The sequence below is a fragment of the Salmo salar genome, chromosome ssa07 (assembly GCF_905237065.1).
Source record: "Salmo salar chromosome ssa07, Ssal_v3.1, whole genome shotgun sequence".
Taxonomy (NCBI): Eukaryota; Metazoa; Chordata; class Actinopteri; order Salmoniformes; family Salmonidae; genus Salmo; species Salmo salar.
The window spans coordinates 27,069,880-27,088,509 of NC_059448.1; the positions used below are offsets into that span (position 1 = coordinate 27,069,880).

Here is an 18,630-nt window from a genome sequence, read left to right on the forward strand (position 1 = left end):
CTGCCTCTAACCCTATTACAGGGGCTGAGTCACTGGCTTACTGGTGCTCTTCCATGCCGTCCCTAGGAGGGGTGCGTCACTTGAGTTGGTTGAGTCACTGACGTGATCTTCCTGTCTGGGTTGGCGCCCCCCTTGGGTTGTGCCGTGGCGGAGATCTTTGTGGGCTATACTCGGCCTTGTCTCAGGATGGTAAGTTGGTGGTTGAAGGTAACCCTCTAGTGGTGTGGGGGTTGTGATTTTGCAAAGTGGGTGGGGTTATATCATGCCTGTTTGGCCCTGTCCGGGGGTATCGTCGGATAGGGCCACAGTGTCTCCCGACCCCTCCTGTCTCAGCCTCCAGTATTTATGCTGCAGTAGTTTATGTGTCGGGGGGCTAGGATCAGTCTGTTATATCTGGAGTATTTCTATAGTATTTCTGTCTTATCCGGTGTCTTGTGTGAATTTAAGTATGCTCTTTCTCTCTCTCTCTCTCTCTCTCTCTCTCTCTCTCTCTCTCTCTCTCTCTCTCTCAGGACCTGAGCCCTAGGACCATGCCTCAGGACTACCTGGCCACCTGGCCATGCTGCTGCTCCAGTTTCAACTGTTCTGCCTGCGGCTACGGAACCCTGACTTGTTCACCGGACGTGCTACCTGTCCCAGACCTGCTGTTTTCAACTCTCTAGAGACAGCAGGAGCGGTAGAGATACTCTGAATGATCGGCTATGAAAAGCCAACTGACATTTACTCCTGAGGTGCTGAACTGTTGCACCCTCGACAACCACTGTGATTATAATTATTTGACCCTGCTGGTCATCTATGAACATTTGAACATCTTGGCCGTGTTCTGTTATAATCTCCACCCGGCACAGCCAGAAGAGGACTGGCCACCCCTCATAGCCTGGTTCCTCTCTAGCTTTCTTCATAGGTTCTTGCCTTTCTAGGGAGTTTTTCCTAGCCACCGTGCTTCTACACCTGCATTGCTTGCTGTTTGGGGTTTTAGGCTGGGTTTCTGTACAGCACTTTGAGATATCAGCTGATGTAAGAAGGGCTATATACATACATTTGATTTTGAAATAAATGTGATTATCTATAACATCATGTGTACCGTTCAGTAGATTAAATTCCTTTATATTTCAATTGTTATACTATCAAGTTTCAAGTTTTATTAGTCATATGTACAGGATACACATGGTACTGTATACACCGTCCAAAAAAATGCTTACTTGCAGGTTCCTTCTCAACAATGCAACAACAATAACAAATAATAAAAGATTAGAATATGAACATAAATGTCTCAGTAGAATATAATAAATATGTTAGCATAAGTATAATACAGGAAGGCACTATTTACAGTCCAATATATACACGTGTTTTGGGGAAGGGGGGATTGGGGGGCAAGTGTTTAAATTGTGCAGTAATGTGCAGCAATAATGATAAGAGTCTGGTTGCAGCAGTTGTTATGTGTGTATAGAATGAATGTGTCATCAAAAAAGTTATACTTTTGAATCACCTGTCCTGTCCATAGAACATTCTTCCAAGTCTTGATGATCCTCCAGGTGCTTCCGGGTGCTTTCTGTCAAACTTGAGTAAACTTTTTCGATGACATGGGTACCATTATGCCTGGCGAAAACCAAACACTGCATTCTACAATTAGAACCTCATACCAACGGTCAAGCATTGTGGTGGTAGAGTGATGGTTTGGGGATGCTTTGCTGCCTCAGGACCTGGACAACTTGCCTTAAGGGTCAACGCTGGAGACGAGAAGCAGGTACAGGGAGTGAACATTTAATGAAACACAGACATGAAACAGAACAGGAACAGCGTCTGGACAGGGGAAAAATATTGACATCAATGCTGACACAGGGAACAAAGTGAGGAGTAATCAGATATAGAGGGGGTAATCAACAAAGTAATGGAGTCCAGGTGAGTCCAGTATTGCACAGCTGCAAGTAAATGATGGTGACAGGTGTGCGTAATGAAGGGCAGCCTGGCGCCCTCGAGCACCAAAGAGGGGGAGCTGGAGCAGGCGTGACATGACATAGTCAAAGTCCAGACCTAATCCCAATTGAGATGTTGTGGCAGGACTTGAAAGGAGCAGTTCATGCTTGAAAACCCACATGAAATCTCTGCATGTGTGGTTCCCACAGTGAAGCATGGAGGAGGAGGTGTGATGCTGTGGGGGTGCTTTGCTGGTGACACTGTCTGTGATTTATTTAGAATTCAAGGCACACTTAACCATCATTGCTACCAAATCATTCTGCAGCGATACACCATCCCATCTGGTTTGCACTTAGTGGAACTATCATTTGTTTTCAGCAGGACAATGACCCAACACACCTCCAGGCAGTGTAAGGGCTATTTGACCAAGAAGAAAAGTAATGGAGTGCTGCATCAGATGACCTGGCCTCCACAATCACCCGACCTCAACCCAATTGAGGACTTGGGATGAGTTGAACCGCAGAGTGAAGGAAAAGCAGCAAACAAGTGCTCAGCATATGTGGGAACTCCTTCAAGATTTTTGGAAAAGCATTCCAGGTGAAGCTGGTTGAGAGAATGCCAAGAGTGTGCAAAGTGGTTAACCTGTTAGGGCTAGGGGGCAGTATTTACACGGCCGGATAAAAAACGTACCCGATTTAATCTGGTTATTACTACTGCCCAGAAACTAGAATATGCATATAATTATTGGCTTTGGATAGAAAACACCCTAAAGTTTCTAAAACTGTTTGAATGGTGTCTGTGAGTATAACAGAACTCATATGGCAGGCAAAAACCTGAGAAGATTCTGTACAGGAAGTGCCCTCTCTGACCATTCCTTGGGCTTCTTGACTCTCTTTATTGAAAATTTAGGATCTTTGCTGTAACGTGACACTTCCTACGGCTCCCATAGGCTCTCAGAACCCGGGAAAAAGCTGAATGATGTCGAGGCAGCCCCTGGCTGAAAAACATTAGCGCCTTTGGTAAGTAGTCTATCAGAGGACAATGAGACTGAGGCGCGTGCACGAGGCGACCCCATGTTTTTATTTTCTCTCTCTTTGAACTAAAACACGGTTTCCCGGTCGGAATATTATCGCTTTTTTACGAGAAAAATGGCATAAAAATTGATTTTAAACAGCGGTTGACATGCTTCGAAGTACGGTAATGGAATATTTAGAATTTTTTTGTCACGAAACGCGTCGGGCGCGTCACCCTTCTTTACCCTTTCGGATAGTGTCTTGAACGCACGAACAAAACAGAGGATATTTGAACATAACTATGGATTATTTTGAACCAAACCAACATTTGTTATTGAAGTAGAAGTCCTGGGAGTGCATTCTGACGAAGAACACCAAAGGTAATAAAATTTTTTTTATAGTAAATCTGACTTTGGTGAGGGCTAAACTTGGTGGGTGTCTAAATAGCTAGCCCTGTAATGCCGGGCTATCTACTCAGAATATTGCAAAATGTGCTTTCACCGAAAAGCTATTTTAAAATCGGACATAGCGAGTGCATAATGGAGTTCTGTATCTATAATTCTTAAAATAATTGTTATGTTTTTTGTGAATGTTTATCGTGAGTAATTTAGTAAATTCACCGGAAGTTTGCGGGGGGTATGCTAGTTCTGAACGTCACATGCTAATGTAAAAAGCTGGTTTTTGATATAAATATGAACTTGATTGAACAAAACATGCATGTATTGTATAACATAATGTCCTAGGATTGTCATCTGATGAAGATCATCAAAGGTAAGTGCTGCATTTAGCTGTGGTTTGGGTTTATGTGACATTATATGCTAGCTTGAAAAATGGGTGTCAGATTATTTCTGGCTGGGTACTCTGCTGACATAATCTAATGTTTTGCTTTTGTTGTAAAGCCTTTTTGAAATCGGACAGTGTGGTTAGATTAACGAGAGTCTTGTCTTTAAAATGGTGTAAAATAGTCATATGTTTGTGAAATTGAAGTAATAGAATTTCTAAGGTATTTGAATATCGCGCCACGGGATTACACTGGCTGTTGCATAGGTGGGACGATTTCGTCCCACCTAGCCCAGAGAGGTTAACAAGGCAAACTACTTTGAAGATTCTAAAAGTTAACACTTTTTTGGTTACTACATGATTCCATGTGTTATTTCATAGTTTTGATGTCTTCACTATTATGATGTGGAGGAAGGTAGGTAGCGCGAGCCTTACTGAAAACCTCCCAGAGGTCATGATACTCTGTGGGAATGGCAGAGAGATCCGAGGCCATACTTAACCCAGGAGGCAGACGTTCAGAGGAATGCTACACTGCCTTTAGGTAGTGTGAATGGCAGAACATGCTCCAACCCAGGGTTGAACCCGTGGTCCAGTCAATATCTGGATTGTGCTTCTGGACCCAAGAAAATCCCAAAACAGAAGAATAACAGCAAAAGGGGTACGGGTAATAGGAATTAGAGAATTCCCAGTCTGACTCACCAGTCTACTTGTACCTACTAATGATTTAGGTCTCCTCACTGTACAGGAAGCAATGAAATGCCCCGCAGCACCGCAATACAAACAACTCTTTGAGCTTAGCCTATGTGAACGTTCCCTAGGCGATAATCAAGCTCTTCCCAGCTGCATAGGTTCCGGTGTATCCAACTCATCTGTCGTCGATGATTCTCGAGGGAGCTCTGCTGGCTTCGGATCCTCACTGAAAAACAGTCTTCGGGGACTTCCGGGTTCCCTCGGAGGTGAGCGAGTCACTGTGGATGAACGAGTGTGACCTAAGGCAGACCTCTCACTCCTGCATTCCCTTAGGCGTCCATCAATTCTGATGTCGTGGGCGATGAGGGAATCGAGGTCCACCGGTAATTCTCCAGTAGCTAGCTCATCTTTTATTACCTTGGATAGTCCGCAAAGGAAGGTATCAAAAAGGGACTCCGGATTCCAGGCACTCTCGGCGGCCAACGTGCGAAAATCAAGAGTGTATTCTACCACAATACGAGAGTCTTGACATAATTCAATACGTTTTTGGGCCGCCTCTCTCCCGGATACCGGAGAATCAAACACCTTCCTCACCTCTGCCATGAAATCCTCCAAATGACAACAAATGGCGGATTGTTGCTCCCAAACTGCCGTAGTCCAGGAGAGCGCCCTTCCCGACATTAGCGTAATAATATACACTATCTTAGATCGGTCCGAAGGAAACGAAGATGGCTATAGCTCAAAAATAAGGGAGCACTGAGAAAGAAAACCCTGGCAGGTACCAGGATCTCCAGAATATCGCTCCGGAGGTGGCAAGCGGGGTTCTCGGGGAGCCAAAAACCCACCACTACTAGAGAAAACGTTAATGGGTGGTTGGGGTTTCTCAGAGGTGGCAGGCTGACTATGAGCTAACTCCCTGATTTGCTCCATAATAAACTTAAACCCTTGCTCGTGGCGTTCCGTCAGGGAACGGAGCCCTTCCAGAAGGTCCTGTAGTAGCTCCTCATGCCTCCCAATGGTGGCTCCCTGCAGGGAGACTGCGTGGCGAAGCTGATCCAAGTCTGCTGGGTCTGTGATGGCCAGTTCGTTCTATCAAGGCACAAGGCAAGACCCAGATGCAGACACAGGAGGCAGATGGTTAGAGTCTTTGATATTTATTAACAATCCAAAAGGGGTAGGGAAGAGAATGGTCGTGGACAGGCAAAAGGTCAAAACCAGCTCAGAGTCCAGGAGGTACAGAGTGGCAGGCAGGCTCGAGGTTCGGGCAGGCAGAATAGTCAGGCAGGTGGGAAGGGAGTCCAGAAAACAGGCAACGGTCAAAACTGGGAGGAACAAGCAAAAGAGAAACAGAAAGCAGCAGCACGGGAAAAAACGCTGGTTGACTTGAAAACATACAATATGAACTGGTACAGAGAGACAGGAAACACAGGGATACACTGGGGAAAATAAGTGACACCTGGAGGGGGTGGAGACAAACACAAGAAACAGGTGAAACAGATCAAGGTAACCATTCTGTACATTTTTATCCATCCCTTAGATTGACACATGGGTAACTCAATAGACTCGTATTTTATAATATGTTGCATGGACTCACTCTGTGTGCAATAATAGTATTTAACATGATCTTTGAATGACTACCTCATCTCTGTACCACACACACACACACAATTATCTGTAAGGTCCCTCTGTCAAGCAGTGCATTTAAATGCAGATTAAACCACAAAGACCAGCGTGGTTTTCCAATGCCTCGCAAGGAAGGACACCTGTTGGTAGATGGGTCAAATATTTAAAAAAGCTGACATTGAATATCCCTTTGAGCATGGTGAAGTTGTTAATTACATTTTGGATGGTGTATCAATATACCCAGTCACTACAAAGATAGGCATCCTTCCGAACAGGCGTCCTTCCTAACTCAGTTGCCAGAGAGGAAGGAAACTGCTCAGGGATTTCATCATGAGGCCAATGGTGACTTGAAAACAGTTTCAGAGTTTACTGGCTGTGATAGGAGAAAACTGAGGATGGATCAACAACATTATAGTTACACCACAATACTAACCTAAATTACAGAATGAAAAGAAGGAAGCCTGTACAGAATAAAAAATATTAAAAAACATCCATCCTGTTTGCAATAAGGCACTAAAGTAAAACTGCGGAAAATATTGTAAATAAATGAACTTTAGGTCATGAGTACAAAGCGTTATGATTGGGGAAAATCCAACACAACACATCACTGAGTACCACTCTTCATGTTTTCAAGCATGGTGATGGCAGCATCATGTTATGGGTATCCTTGTATTGACTCAGAGAGTTGAATGCTTATGTAATCAAGATATATTATTTTTATTTTTATTACATTCTTTTCAATTGTAAAAGAAAAAAAACTTTGACATTACAGAGCATTTTGTGTAGTGCTAATTACATTTAGAGGATTGGAGGATTCTAAATATATATCAACGTGGCATTTTTCATTAGGGCAAATCTGGTCTGTGATATTGAGTTATAGATGTAAAAGTTTACAGAGAATATCTAAGTGGCTTTTATATATTTATAATGCAGGGTTAATAATAGTAATAATCATTGTATAACAGATCGGCTGTCTTCAATATAATCATTAATTCAGACGGTTAAACCCTTAGGTTTTAGGCCTGCAGTAGGTTATAATAATCCATGCCTTCTGGGAATGTTAAAAAGTAAAAAATATAAGGGTGGAGTTAGAATTTTGTCTGTGAGAAGAATTAAAATCAACCAATGACAGCCTTTAAATGCTTTATTATCCAAATGTTTAAAGTGCGTGTGGGTGACGGAGAGAAACATAATGGTGCAGTTTGAGGCCATGAGGCGGAGAGTGATGCGGGCGCTAGAGATAAAATAAATGAGTTCCAAAAACAATAAGGCAAAATTAAGCTTGCAACATGCATCTGATTATTCATTATGAATAGGATACATTTTGTTCACATTCTTCATTGTAACCACAATGTCACAAATAATTGAACATACACAACATGAGCAGATTAACTTGGTCAAACAGTCAAAACATTTCTTTATTAAAGAGTATCAGAAAGAGTGTTGGTACTTATTTATTTTGATCCAACGCTATGAATGAGTGTGTCACTCAGCTTTATGCTGATAAATTCTCACTGGACTCTTTAATTCCGTTTCTTCTTCACATCAGCAAAGAAGGACTCCGTGTTTCAGAAACTCACTTCATATAGAGGGGCAATCAGTCTTTCACACTGTGGTAAATAAAGCCAGTTTGTTATTTAGAATTATTTATTTCTGTTTTTAGAGGGAGAGAAACAAAAGCCCACAGTGCCTATTTTTCGAAAATTGTCACTCCACATGTCAAGTGTAATTCCCCCATTGTATTTACCCAAATTCTCTCTTAACTTCACGATCACCAACAGTTCTTTTGTTGTTGCCTGATGCAGGACTCTAGTGCCAGAGAAGAGAGTCTCTCAGATTGAAAGCAGCTCAATTAATTTACAAATAGATAGTCAATTTGTGCCACAGTTTAGACTACAGATAGATCAACGTTCTAACTCCCCCTTGTGATAGTGTGGTGCAATTACAGAATGCCACCATCTACCACTAATGGTCGCGGCATAAGCTCAACATTTTTAAAGGAAGAACCACTGTACACAAACAACAAGTGTGCGGTTAAAATTGGCAAAAAACACACACATTTCATTCCACAGGGCCATGCGGTGAGACAGGGATGCAGCTTAAGCCCCACCCTCTTCAACATATATATCAACGAATTGGCAAGGGCACTAGAACAGTCTGCAGCACCCGGCCTCACTCTACTAGAATCTGAAGTCAAATGTCTACTGTTTTCTGATGATCTGGTGCTTCTGTCACCAACCGAAGAGAGCATACAGCAGCACCTAGATCTTATGCACAGATTATGTCAGACCTGGGCCCTGTCAGTAAATCTCAGTAAGATAAAAATAACGGTGTTCCAAAAAAGGTCCTGTTGCCAAGACCAAAAATACAAATTCCCTCTAGACACCGTTGCCCTAGAGCACACAAAAAACTATACATACCTCGGCCTAAACATCAGCGCTACAGGTAACTTCCACAAAGCTGTGAATGATCTGAGACAAGGCAAGAAGGGTCTTCTATGCCATCAAAAGGAACATAAAATTCGACATACCAATTAGGATTTGGCTAAAAATACTATAAGTTAAAGAACCCATTGCCCTTTATGGTTGTGAGGTCTGGGGTTCGCTCACCAACCAATAATTCACAAAATGGGACCAACACCAAATTGAAACTCTGCATGCTGAATTATGCAAAAATATCCCCTGTGTACAACGTAAAACACCAAATAATGCATGCAGAGCAGAATTAGGCCAATACCTGCTAATTATTATCAAAATCCAGAAAAGAGCCGTTAAATTCTACAACCACCTAAAAGGAAGTGATTCCCAAACCTTCCATAACGAAGCCATCACCTACAGAGAGATGAACCTGGAGAAGTGTCCCCGATGCAAGCTGGTCCTGGGGCTCTGTTCACAAACACAAACAGACCCCATAGAGCCCCAGGACAGCAACACAATTAGGCCCAAACAAATTACTTGACACATTGGAAAGAATTAACAAAAACAGAGCAAACTAGAAGGCTGTTTGGCCTTAAACAGAGCGTACACAGAGGCAGAATACCTGACCACGGTGACTTACCCAAACTTAAGGAAAGCTTTTTACAGACTCAGTGTGCATAGCCTTGCTATTGAGAAAGGCCACTGTAGGTAGACCTGGCTTTCAAGAAATGACAGGCTATGTGCACATGGCCCACAAAATGAGGTGAAAACTGAGCTGCACTTCCTAACCTCCCGCCAAATGTATGACCATATTAGAGACACATATTTCCCTCAGATTACACAGACCCACAACGATTTTGAAAACAAACCCAATTTTGATAAACTCCCATATCTATTGGGTGAAATACCACAGTGTGCCATCACAGTAGTAAGATTTGTGACCTGTAGCCACAAGAAAATGGCAACCAGTGAAGAATAAACACCATTGTAAACACAACCCATATTTATGTTTATTTATTTTCCCTTTTGTACTTTAATTATTTGCACATAGTATGACATTTGAAATGTCTTTATTCTTTTGGAACTTATCTGAGTATAATGTTTACTGTTAGTTTTTATTTTTTATTTCACTTTTGTTTATTATCTACTTTACTTAACATGTGTTTCCCATGCCAATAAAGCCCTTAAATTGAATTGAATTGAGAGAGAGTATGTGTGAGAGAGAAAGAGCAAGAGAGAGAGATTTCCAGATCTTATGGTGATCATTTTTCAGACACCTACTTTATGTACATGTTCGTCTGGTTTTGCTGTATATAAAGTATACACCTTTTACTGTCAGAAAGGATTCACACCAAGTACCCATTTACCAAAATACTAATGCATTTTTTTGTGAATGGCCATCTGAGATTTTAAAAGAGTCAACTTACAATACTGTAGCTCCTCTGGTTAATGTGTAATCAGTCAGTTGAACCTTCCAACAAGAACCATGTAGCGAACCTGGGAAGGTTCAGGTTTTATCAAGACAACAGAATGTATTTTATCGTCTTACTCTGCTGATTTTGTATGTTTGCCCACTTACAAAGAAATGATCAGTCTATAATTTTAATGGTAGGTTTATTTGAACAGTGAGAGACAGAATAACAACAAAAAAATCCAGAAAAACGCATGTCAAAAATGTTATAAAATGATTTGCATTTTAATGAGGGAATTAAGTATTTGACCCCTCTGCAAAATATGACTTAGTACTTGGTGGCAAAACCCTTGTTGGCAATCACAGAGGTCAGACGTTTCTTGTAGTTGGCCACCAGGTTTGCACACATCTCAGGAGGGATTTTGTCCCACTCCTCTTTGCAGATCTTCTCCAAGTCATTAAGGTTTCGAAGCTGACGTTTGTCAACTCGAACCTTCAGCTCCCTCCACAGATTTTCTATGGGATTAAGGTCTGGAGACTGGCTAGGCCACTCCAGGACCTTAATGTGCTTCTTCTTGAGCCACTCCTTTGTTGCCTTGGCCGTGTGTTTTGGGTCCTTGTCATGCTGGAATACCCACCCACGACCCATTTTCAATGCCCTGGCTGAAGGAAGGATGTTCTCACCCAAGATTTGACGGTATATGGCCCCGTCCATTGTCCCTTTGATGCAGTAAAGTTGTCCTGTCCCCTTAGCTGAAAAACACCCCCAAAGCATAATGTTTCCACCTCCATGTTTGACGGTGGAGATGGTGTTCTTGGGGTCAGAGGCAGCATTCCTACTCCTCCAAACACGGCGAGTTGAGTTGATGTCAAAGAGCTCCATTTTGGTCTCATCTGACCACAACACTTTCACCAGTTGTCCTCTGAGTCATTCAGATGTTCATTGGCAGACTTCAGACGGGCCTGTATATGTATTCTTGAGCAGGGGGACCTTGCGGGCGCTGCAGGATTTTAGTCCTTCACAGCGTAGTGTGTTACCAATTGTTTTCTTGGTGACTATGGTCCCAGCTGGCTTGAGATCCTCCCGTGTAGTTCTGGGCTGATTCCTCACCGTTCTCATGATCATTGCAACTCCACGAGGTGAGATCTTGCATGGAGCCCTAGGCCAAGGGATATTGAAAGTTGTGTTTCTTCCATTTGCAAATAATCACACTAAATGTTGTCACCTTCTCACCAAGCTGCTTGGCGATGGTCTTGTAGCCCATTCCAGCCTTGTGTAGGTCTACAATCTTGTCCCTGACATCCTTGGAGAGCTCTTTGGTCTTGGCCATGGTGGAGAGTTTGGAATCTGATTGATTGATTGCTTCTGTGGACAGGTGTCTTTTTTTACAGGTAACAAGCTGCGGTTAGGAGCACTCCCTTTAACAGTGTGTTCCTAATCTCAGCTCGTTACCTGTATAAAAGACACCTGGGAGCCAGAAATCTTTCTGATTGAGAGAGGGTCAAATACTTATTTCCCTCATTAAAATGCAAATCAATTTCTAACATTTTTGACATGCGTTTTTCTGGATATTTTTGTTGTTATTCTGTCTCTCACTGTTCAAATAAACCTACCATTAAAATTATAGACTGATCCTTTCTTTGTCAGTGGGCAAACGTACAAAATCAGCAGGGGATCGAATACTTTTTTCACCCACTGTAGTCTTGTCTCTCTGACATTCTCAAATGTTTGAATTAGGTTGTTTTGGATTTGTAAAGCTTCACCATCATCAATATGAATTTTGTTTTTTATAGGTTCACACTTATGTAGTTTAGAAATTGTTATGAAATGTATTTGTTTGATTGTGTGTCACACACACAAACACATTCACATTCATTAAGAAATTATGACAAACAACAAGAATGGATTTTTAAATATTTTATTTTTTTCCCAATATCGGACCAGAAACAATCAAATTATTTTGTATTTTTTGTGAATTCCAAGATCTTTATCACTTTTTCAAACTGTGTTATACTTAAGACGTTTCAGAGAGGTTAAGTTTCCTTTTCTTTAAAAAATTGTACAATAAGTTGGTTGTTGCTTCTCTTTACCAGTAGAAAACAAGTAGTTGTTCCAGAATACAGAAAAATTGGATAAAGGAGGGAGGGGAAAGGGGGCATCCCTGACTAGTGCTAAACGAGATAAACAAAACCAGGTCAAACATGCTAGTTTTCCTCAGCTTAGTTGTCACATACACACAGACAGTGATAACCTCGAGAGAGACAAACATTTCATACTGAACAAAGAACACTGAACTTACATTTCAACCGCAACTCATTCTTTTTTTCACAGACAAAAACTTCCCCCTGCTTTCCTGTCTTTTCTCACCCAGTGAAATATATTTAGGTGTTGCCCTTTGGGCGTGTTACTGGACTATCTGACCAGGGCTTTGAGAAAGAGATACAGAAAGCAAACAGGAAGGGACACAGCATGTGTTTACGACGAGATGTTAGGAAACTGAATATTGGTGACGGCTTTTGGCCACTGTTGGTTAAAGCCGAGTAAACCCAAAGATGGCAAGCGATCATTTATTCATCGTCATCATCATCGTCATCATCATCGTCATCATCATCGTCGTCATCATCGTCATCATCTTCGTCGTCCTCATCTTCGTCATCATCATCGTCATCGTCATCGTCGTCGTCGTCATCATCATCGTCATCGTCGTCATCGTCATCATCGTCATCATCGTCATCATCATCATCTGGGTCGATCTTTCCAGACAGCACGTCCTCGATCCAGTCCTCAAGCTCATCAGCAGTGGGCATGTCCTCATCATCATCCATCTCCATCCACACACTATCAGCCTGAGTGGGAATACACAGTGAGAACACACACAAGATGGACACTAAATAGGCTAAAGGCAGATAGGCATTGAAGCTAACGAGAGGCTGAAAATAGACCAGCAACAATCCCCAGGGAGCAAGGAGGAAAAGGTACAGTAGAGCCTGATGAAACAGCATAATGAGATTACTGTACTAAAGACAGCAGAGAGCCCAGGAAGGATGAGAAGATCAGACTTACATCTTCTACATCCACGACACCGATCTGAGGAGAACCAAGGTCAATGCCGAATGTCTTCTCCCAGTAGGGCACAAGCTAAAGGAGAGAAGGAAATAAAGAGAAAAAAGCTAAGGAAATGCAGCATTTTGATAATTATTTTTCTGCTATGTTTCGTAGGTTTTGCCACAATAAATTATATTCTAATCTACCCCCTTCCCTAAAGATTCTACCCCCAATAATTTATTGACAGGTTTGAAACCCTACCAATCCTGTGACTCTCAATATCCAGTTCCTCCCTTGGCAATCCCACCCACAGTTACTGATTGACAGGCCAAACTATTAAGAATGTGGCCAGGATAACGCATGACAATGTGCAAAGGAAATCAAAATGGAAGGAATAATATTGTTTTATCCAATAAGGATTTGAATTAGAACTTTGCACTTTATTTTGTACAGTTATCTGGTAGGGAATTGGACAAAAATATAGATTATGTTCACATAAAAATAATATTGCAAACTAATTATTAATTTATTTGCCCAGAATCCACGATAGAAAAATACATATTTTGAACGGTTTGGGCAAGAGCAGGGGTCTCCAATATTTTCTTTCATAAGAGTTATTTCATACCCAATACATTTTTTGAGAGCTACTCATATTCCGTTATTGTGTACGGTCGTGGCCAAAAGTTTTGAGAATGACACAAATATTAATTTCCACAAAGTTTGCTGCTTCAGTGTCTTTAGATATCTTTGTCAGATGTTACTATGGAATACTGAAGTGTAATTTACAAGCATTTCATAAGTGTCAAAGGCTTTTATTGACAATTACATGAAGTTGATGCAAAGAGTCAACATTTGCAGTGTTGACCCTTCTTTTTCAAGATCTCTTCAATCTGCCCTGTCAATTAACTTCTGGGCCACATCCTGACTGATGGCAGCCCATTCTTGCATAATCAATGCTTGGAGTTTGTCCGAATTTGAGGGGTTTTTGATTGTCCACCCGCCTCTTGAGGATTGACCACAAGTTCTCAATGGGATTAAAGTCTGGAGAGTTTCCTGGCCATGGACCCAAAATATCAATGTTTTGTTCCCCGAGCCACTTAGTTATCACTTTTACCTTATGGCAAGGTGCTCCATCGTGCTGGAAAAGGCATTGGTCGTCACCAAACTGTTCCTGAATGGTTGGGAGAAGATGCTCTCGGAGGATGTGTTGGTACCATTCTTTATTCATGGCTGTGTTCTTAGGCAAAATTGTGAGTGAGCCCACTCCCTTGGCTGAGAAGCAACCCCACACATGAATGGTCTCAGGATGCTTTACTGTTGGCATGACACAGGACTGATGGTAGCGCTCACCTTGTCTTCTCCGTACAAATTTTTTCCCAGATGCCCCAAACAATCGGAAAGGGGATTCATCAGAGAAAATGACTTTACCCCAGTCCTCAGCAGTCCAATCCCTTTTGCAGAATATCAGTCTGTCCCTGATGTTTTTCCTGGAGAGAAGTGGCTTCTTTGCTGCCCTTCTTGACACCAGGCCATCCTCCAAAAATCTTTGCCTCACTGTGCGTGCAGATGCACTCACACCTGCCTGCTGCCATTCCTGAGCAAGCTCTGTACTGGTGGTGCCCCGATCCCGCAGCTGAATCAACTATAGGAGACGATCCTGGCGCTTGCTGGACTTTCTTGGGCGCCCTGAAGCCTTCTTCACAACAATTGAACCGCTCTCCTTGAAGTTCTTGATGATCCAATAATGGCGAGCTATATACTCAGAATATTGAAAAATGTGCTTTCGCCGAAAAGCTATTTTAAAATCTGACACAGTGATTGCATAAAGGAGTTCTGTATCTATAATTCTTAAAATAATTGTTATGTATTTTGTCAACGTTTAAGATGAGTATTTTTGTAGATTCATCTGAAGTTTTTGGTGGGAATACATTTTCTGAACATCACGCGCCAATGTAAAAGCTGTTTTTGGATATAAATATGAACTTGATTGAACAAAACATACATGTATTGTATAACATAATGTCCTAGGAGTGTCATCTGATGAAGATCATTTACATTCTACATTTTTAGTCATTTAGCAGACGCTCTTATCCAGAGCGACTTACAATAGTGAATGCATACATTTCATTTCATGCATTTAATTTTAAAAAAAATTGTACTGGCCCCCTGTGGGAATCAAACCCACAACCCTGGCGTTGCACACACCATGCTCTACCAACTGAGCCACAGGGAAACTTCATCAAAGGTTAGTGCTTCATTTAGCTGTGTTTTGGATTTTATTGACATATATGCTTGCTTGGAAAATGGCTGTGTGGTTATTTTGGTCTATGTACTCTCCTAACATAATCTAATGTTTTGCTTTCGCTGTAAAGCCTTTTTGAAATCGGACAACGTGGTTGGATTCAGGAGAGGTTTATCTTTCAAATGGTGCAAAATAGTCGTATGTTTGAAAAATTGAAATTATTGGATTTTTGAGGTTTTTGTATTTTGCGCCATGCAATCCCATTGACTGATGGCTAGGGGGTCTGCAGCTACTCTGTTTACTCCATTGCTCAGGCACATATGCATCCGATTTATTCAGGTCTTACCAGGGGGAAATCGTCGGGGTCAATCCAGATGATGCTGAGGTCAGCGTTGTCAGTGTTCTCACGGGCCACCTCCTTTAGGATCTCCAGGAACTCATAACCATCTGGGAAAAGGTCAAAGGTCAGGTACTGCTGTTTTTTTTCAACCTTTCAAACAATTTTCGAGCAATCCTTTTATGACCTAAACTAACATGTAGCAGCCGTAGAATGGCGCCTGAAAAACAGAAGTTCCCACTTCCGTTTTTTTTTCAGCTTTACTTTCAACTAGTGCAATGTACATTACCAGGGTCATCCTCCTCAGCAAAGGCAACAATGTGCTCTCCATCTATGTCATCCTCCTGAAAGAAAGAAAGAAAGAAAGAAAGAAAGAAAGAAAGAAAGAAAGAAAGAAAGAAAGAAAGAAAGAAAGAAAGAAAGAAAGAAAGAAAGAAAGAAAGAAAGAAAGAAAGAAAGAAAGAAAGAAAGAAAGAAAGAGATGAGACTCTGGCCTACTGTACATCTCCATGAAAAGTAGGCTTACTGTATAGTTCCAGTTCAATAGTGAGTGAAGAAATCTCACCCAGGTCTCGTACATGCTGTGGGGCTCAAGCTTCCTCAGAGTGGGCCTGGAATGAGAATGACATCAGTTAATCAATCACATTTATTTATAAAGCCCTTTTTACATCAGTTTTCACAAAGTACTTTTACAGTAACCCGGCCTAGACCCTAAAGAGCAAAGGCAGAAGCAAGAGCACAGCGGGCAGGAAAAACAAGTAATGTAGTTTGAACCGCATTTTGTCTACATGTGTGAAGTAAATCACCTCATAACCTACCATAGGACTTCCGGCTTTGCATTGTAGGTCAGCTGTACTGTAGGGCCACACTCACCTGTCATGCTCCTCGATGTAGTCTACAAGCTCAGCCTCAGAGTAGGGCTGTCCTGGGATGGTCACTGGCTCCTCCATGAAGGGCTCATAGAAGTCAACCTCGTTCAGTTTCATCTTTAGCTTCTTGGCAATCTGGATGGGGACAAAGACCATCAGTTAGGCTGTAAATAATTTGTGTTTGAGTTACCTCACAGACAAAAGTTGTTTCTTGTAATGTAACTTAAATTGTAATGTAACTCCACTTAATTTATTGCGTTGACTTAACTTAAAACGTGAAGGCATTTTGGTAACTTATGTCTTCAATTTGAAAAAACAAAAAATGATACAGCATAAGAAGGGTCAGTTTGCAATGGGAACAATGACAATTTTCCAGAATGGAGTTTAGAATATAGCTGAATCTAATTCAGCCCTCTGTGGTTCCATACCTTGGCATCAAAGGTGGCAAAGAATTTGATGAAGGGGTGGAACTCCTCGGCAGCATCGTCATACTCAATGAAGTCTGTAAAAGAGAAAAATAACATTAACCTAATATGAGATTCCCCTTGACAGACTTGATAAGAGGAAATTGTCAGAATACAGCATCGAGTACCTGTATATGGTTCACAAATATACTGTAGGTGTTGTGACTAGCATCCCATTAGACTGATCCCAGATCTGTTTGTGACAATTGTGTGACAATGACCACAGGAGTTAGCATGACAGCACAAACAGTTCTGGTACCAGGCTAGCTTTCCATATCTAAGCAACTTTAGTCATGATTTCTCGGGTCTTTCCTGCAGAGTTGATTGGCTGTACTTACGGGGGATTTCTCACTCTTGAAGTAGCCGACCAGCTTGATGTCCTCATCAATGTTGTGGAAGCCCTTGAGCTCACGCTCATTATCAATGATCTCCACTGGGTCCTCAATCACCTGCAGAGTGGAAGAGACATGGGGAGAGAGAGAGAAGAGAGGTAAAGGAAGAGGGAGAGAAGAGGTGGAAAGAGAAAATTTATGTGAGGAGCAGATTAGAAGAGATCTGACACTGACAAGGCATATAGTATTAGGCAATCATTGCTGTCTTTGCCTTCTTTGACAAATTAAACTCTTTTTCAAACAATATTTCTAAGTATTGATATTATTATGAAATTACATTAGTAAATAGATTGTAACAATACCTCATATTCAGCATTGTAATTACAATTTTGGGTTTACACAGAGTAAGAGCACTTTACAAAATGACTGCAACCAAAATAAAGTAAAGTGACGACAACCAAATAACTATATAATGTTATTATAGTTACTCACATCATAGAGAAACTCCACCAGGGTGTCAGCAGCCAGCTCACCATCGTACTCAATTATCTCATTATCGACAAAGATATAGATGCTCTCCACCTCATCCAGACCTGGGGTATAAGAGAAGGACAGGTTAGATACTTTCTTTAGGGGCAAGGGACTAAGAAAGGGATGGGGGCTCGGAGAGGAATGGGGCAGGTTAGAAACTCTGGGTAGGGGCTAGGTGTTAGTGGACAGGTTAGGAAACTCTACTTAGGGGCTAGGGTTTAGCGGACAGGTAAGGAACTCTGGTTAGGGGCTGAAGTTTAGAGGGGACAGGTAAGGATTTCTAGCTAGGAGGTCAGAAATAGGGGCTAGTGAAGCGATCGGGCAAGTTAGTTGCTAACTGCAAGCCATTCTTCTTGCAGAGGATTTTTTTCATTGGATTTTGAATATGGGCTTCAAACCACACTTGGCCTTAATAAAATAGAGTGCAAAAATTCTGAGTAAACCTGCAATGTGGTTAAGGACGTTATCTGTGATTGAATTAATTCCATCCAGACAATGTTGTTTATTGCCTGAACCAAGTTCTTCCCCAGTAGGCTTTACCATTTACAGTTGCATGACTCATACTATAAGTATGTCAAAAAGGAGACTTTGACCTCGCTTGTAAAACAATGTATTTTTTTATACACAGTATAATCATCATGTGAATGCCTCCCTCTTGAAGTAGAATGCTTTTATTGTTTTATTGCATACCGGTGACTGACCCTCTTCGACTTTTATTCGCCCAGGGCCGTGACAGTATGAGAAAAGGAAAATATTTATATGACAAAGAGACATAGGTTGTGTAGAGAAGCAGCAAGTTAGTTAGAAACGTAACGTTAGAGCCTTAGATCTCTGCTAGGGATGTTTTTAGACTACTACAGCTCTCTGGTGGCTGAATAATGTCCTGTGGGTGATACTGAGGTGTTTACTGTATGTGTCTGGTCTCTAGGGCCCTGAGTATTTCCTAACCACGTATCAT

At 41.6% G+C, this 18,630-nt stretch overlaps 1 protein-coding gene across 2 annotated transcripts in view; it reads right to left on the reverse strand.

The window, feature by feature from the left end:
* Positions 1–11,754: 11,754 nt before the first annotated feature.
* casq1b (calsequestrin 1b) overlaps positions 11,755–18,630 on the reverse strand; it is a 37,652-nt gene continuing 30,776 nt past the window's right edge. The window contains 10 exon segments of one of the 2 annotated variants that reach the window (NM_001139682.1): positions 11,755–12,698; positions 12,916–12,990; positions 15,486–15,586; positions 15,766–15,820; positions 16,042–16,087; positions 16,350–16,480; positions 16,774–16,847; position 17,148; positions 17,151–17,258; positions 17,634–17,734. In NM_001139682.1, coding sequence (NP_001133154.1) covers positions 12,420–12,698; positions 12,916–12,990; positions 15,486–15,586; positions 15,766–15,820; positions 16,042–16,087; positions 16,350–16,480; positions 16,774–16,847; position 17,148; positions 17,151–17,258; positions 17,634–17,734 — 971 coding nt within the window. In that variant the 3' untranslated portion in view covers positions 11,755–12,419. 2 annotated transcript variants of the gene reach the window in all.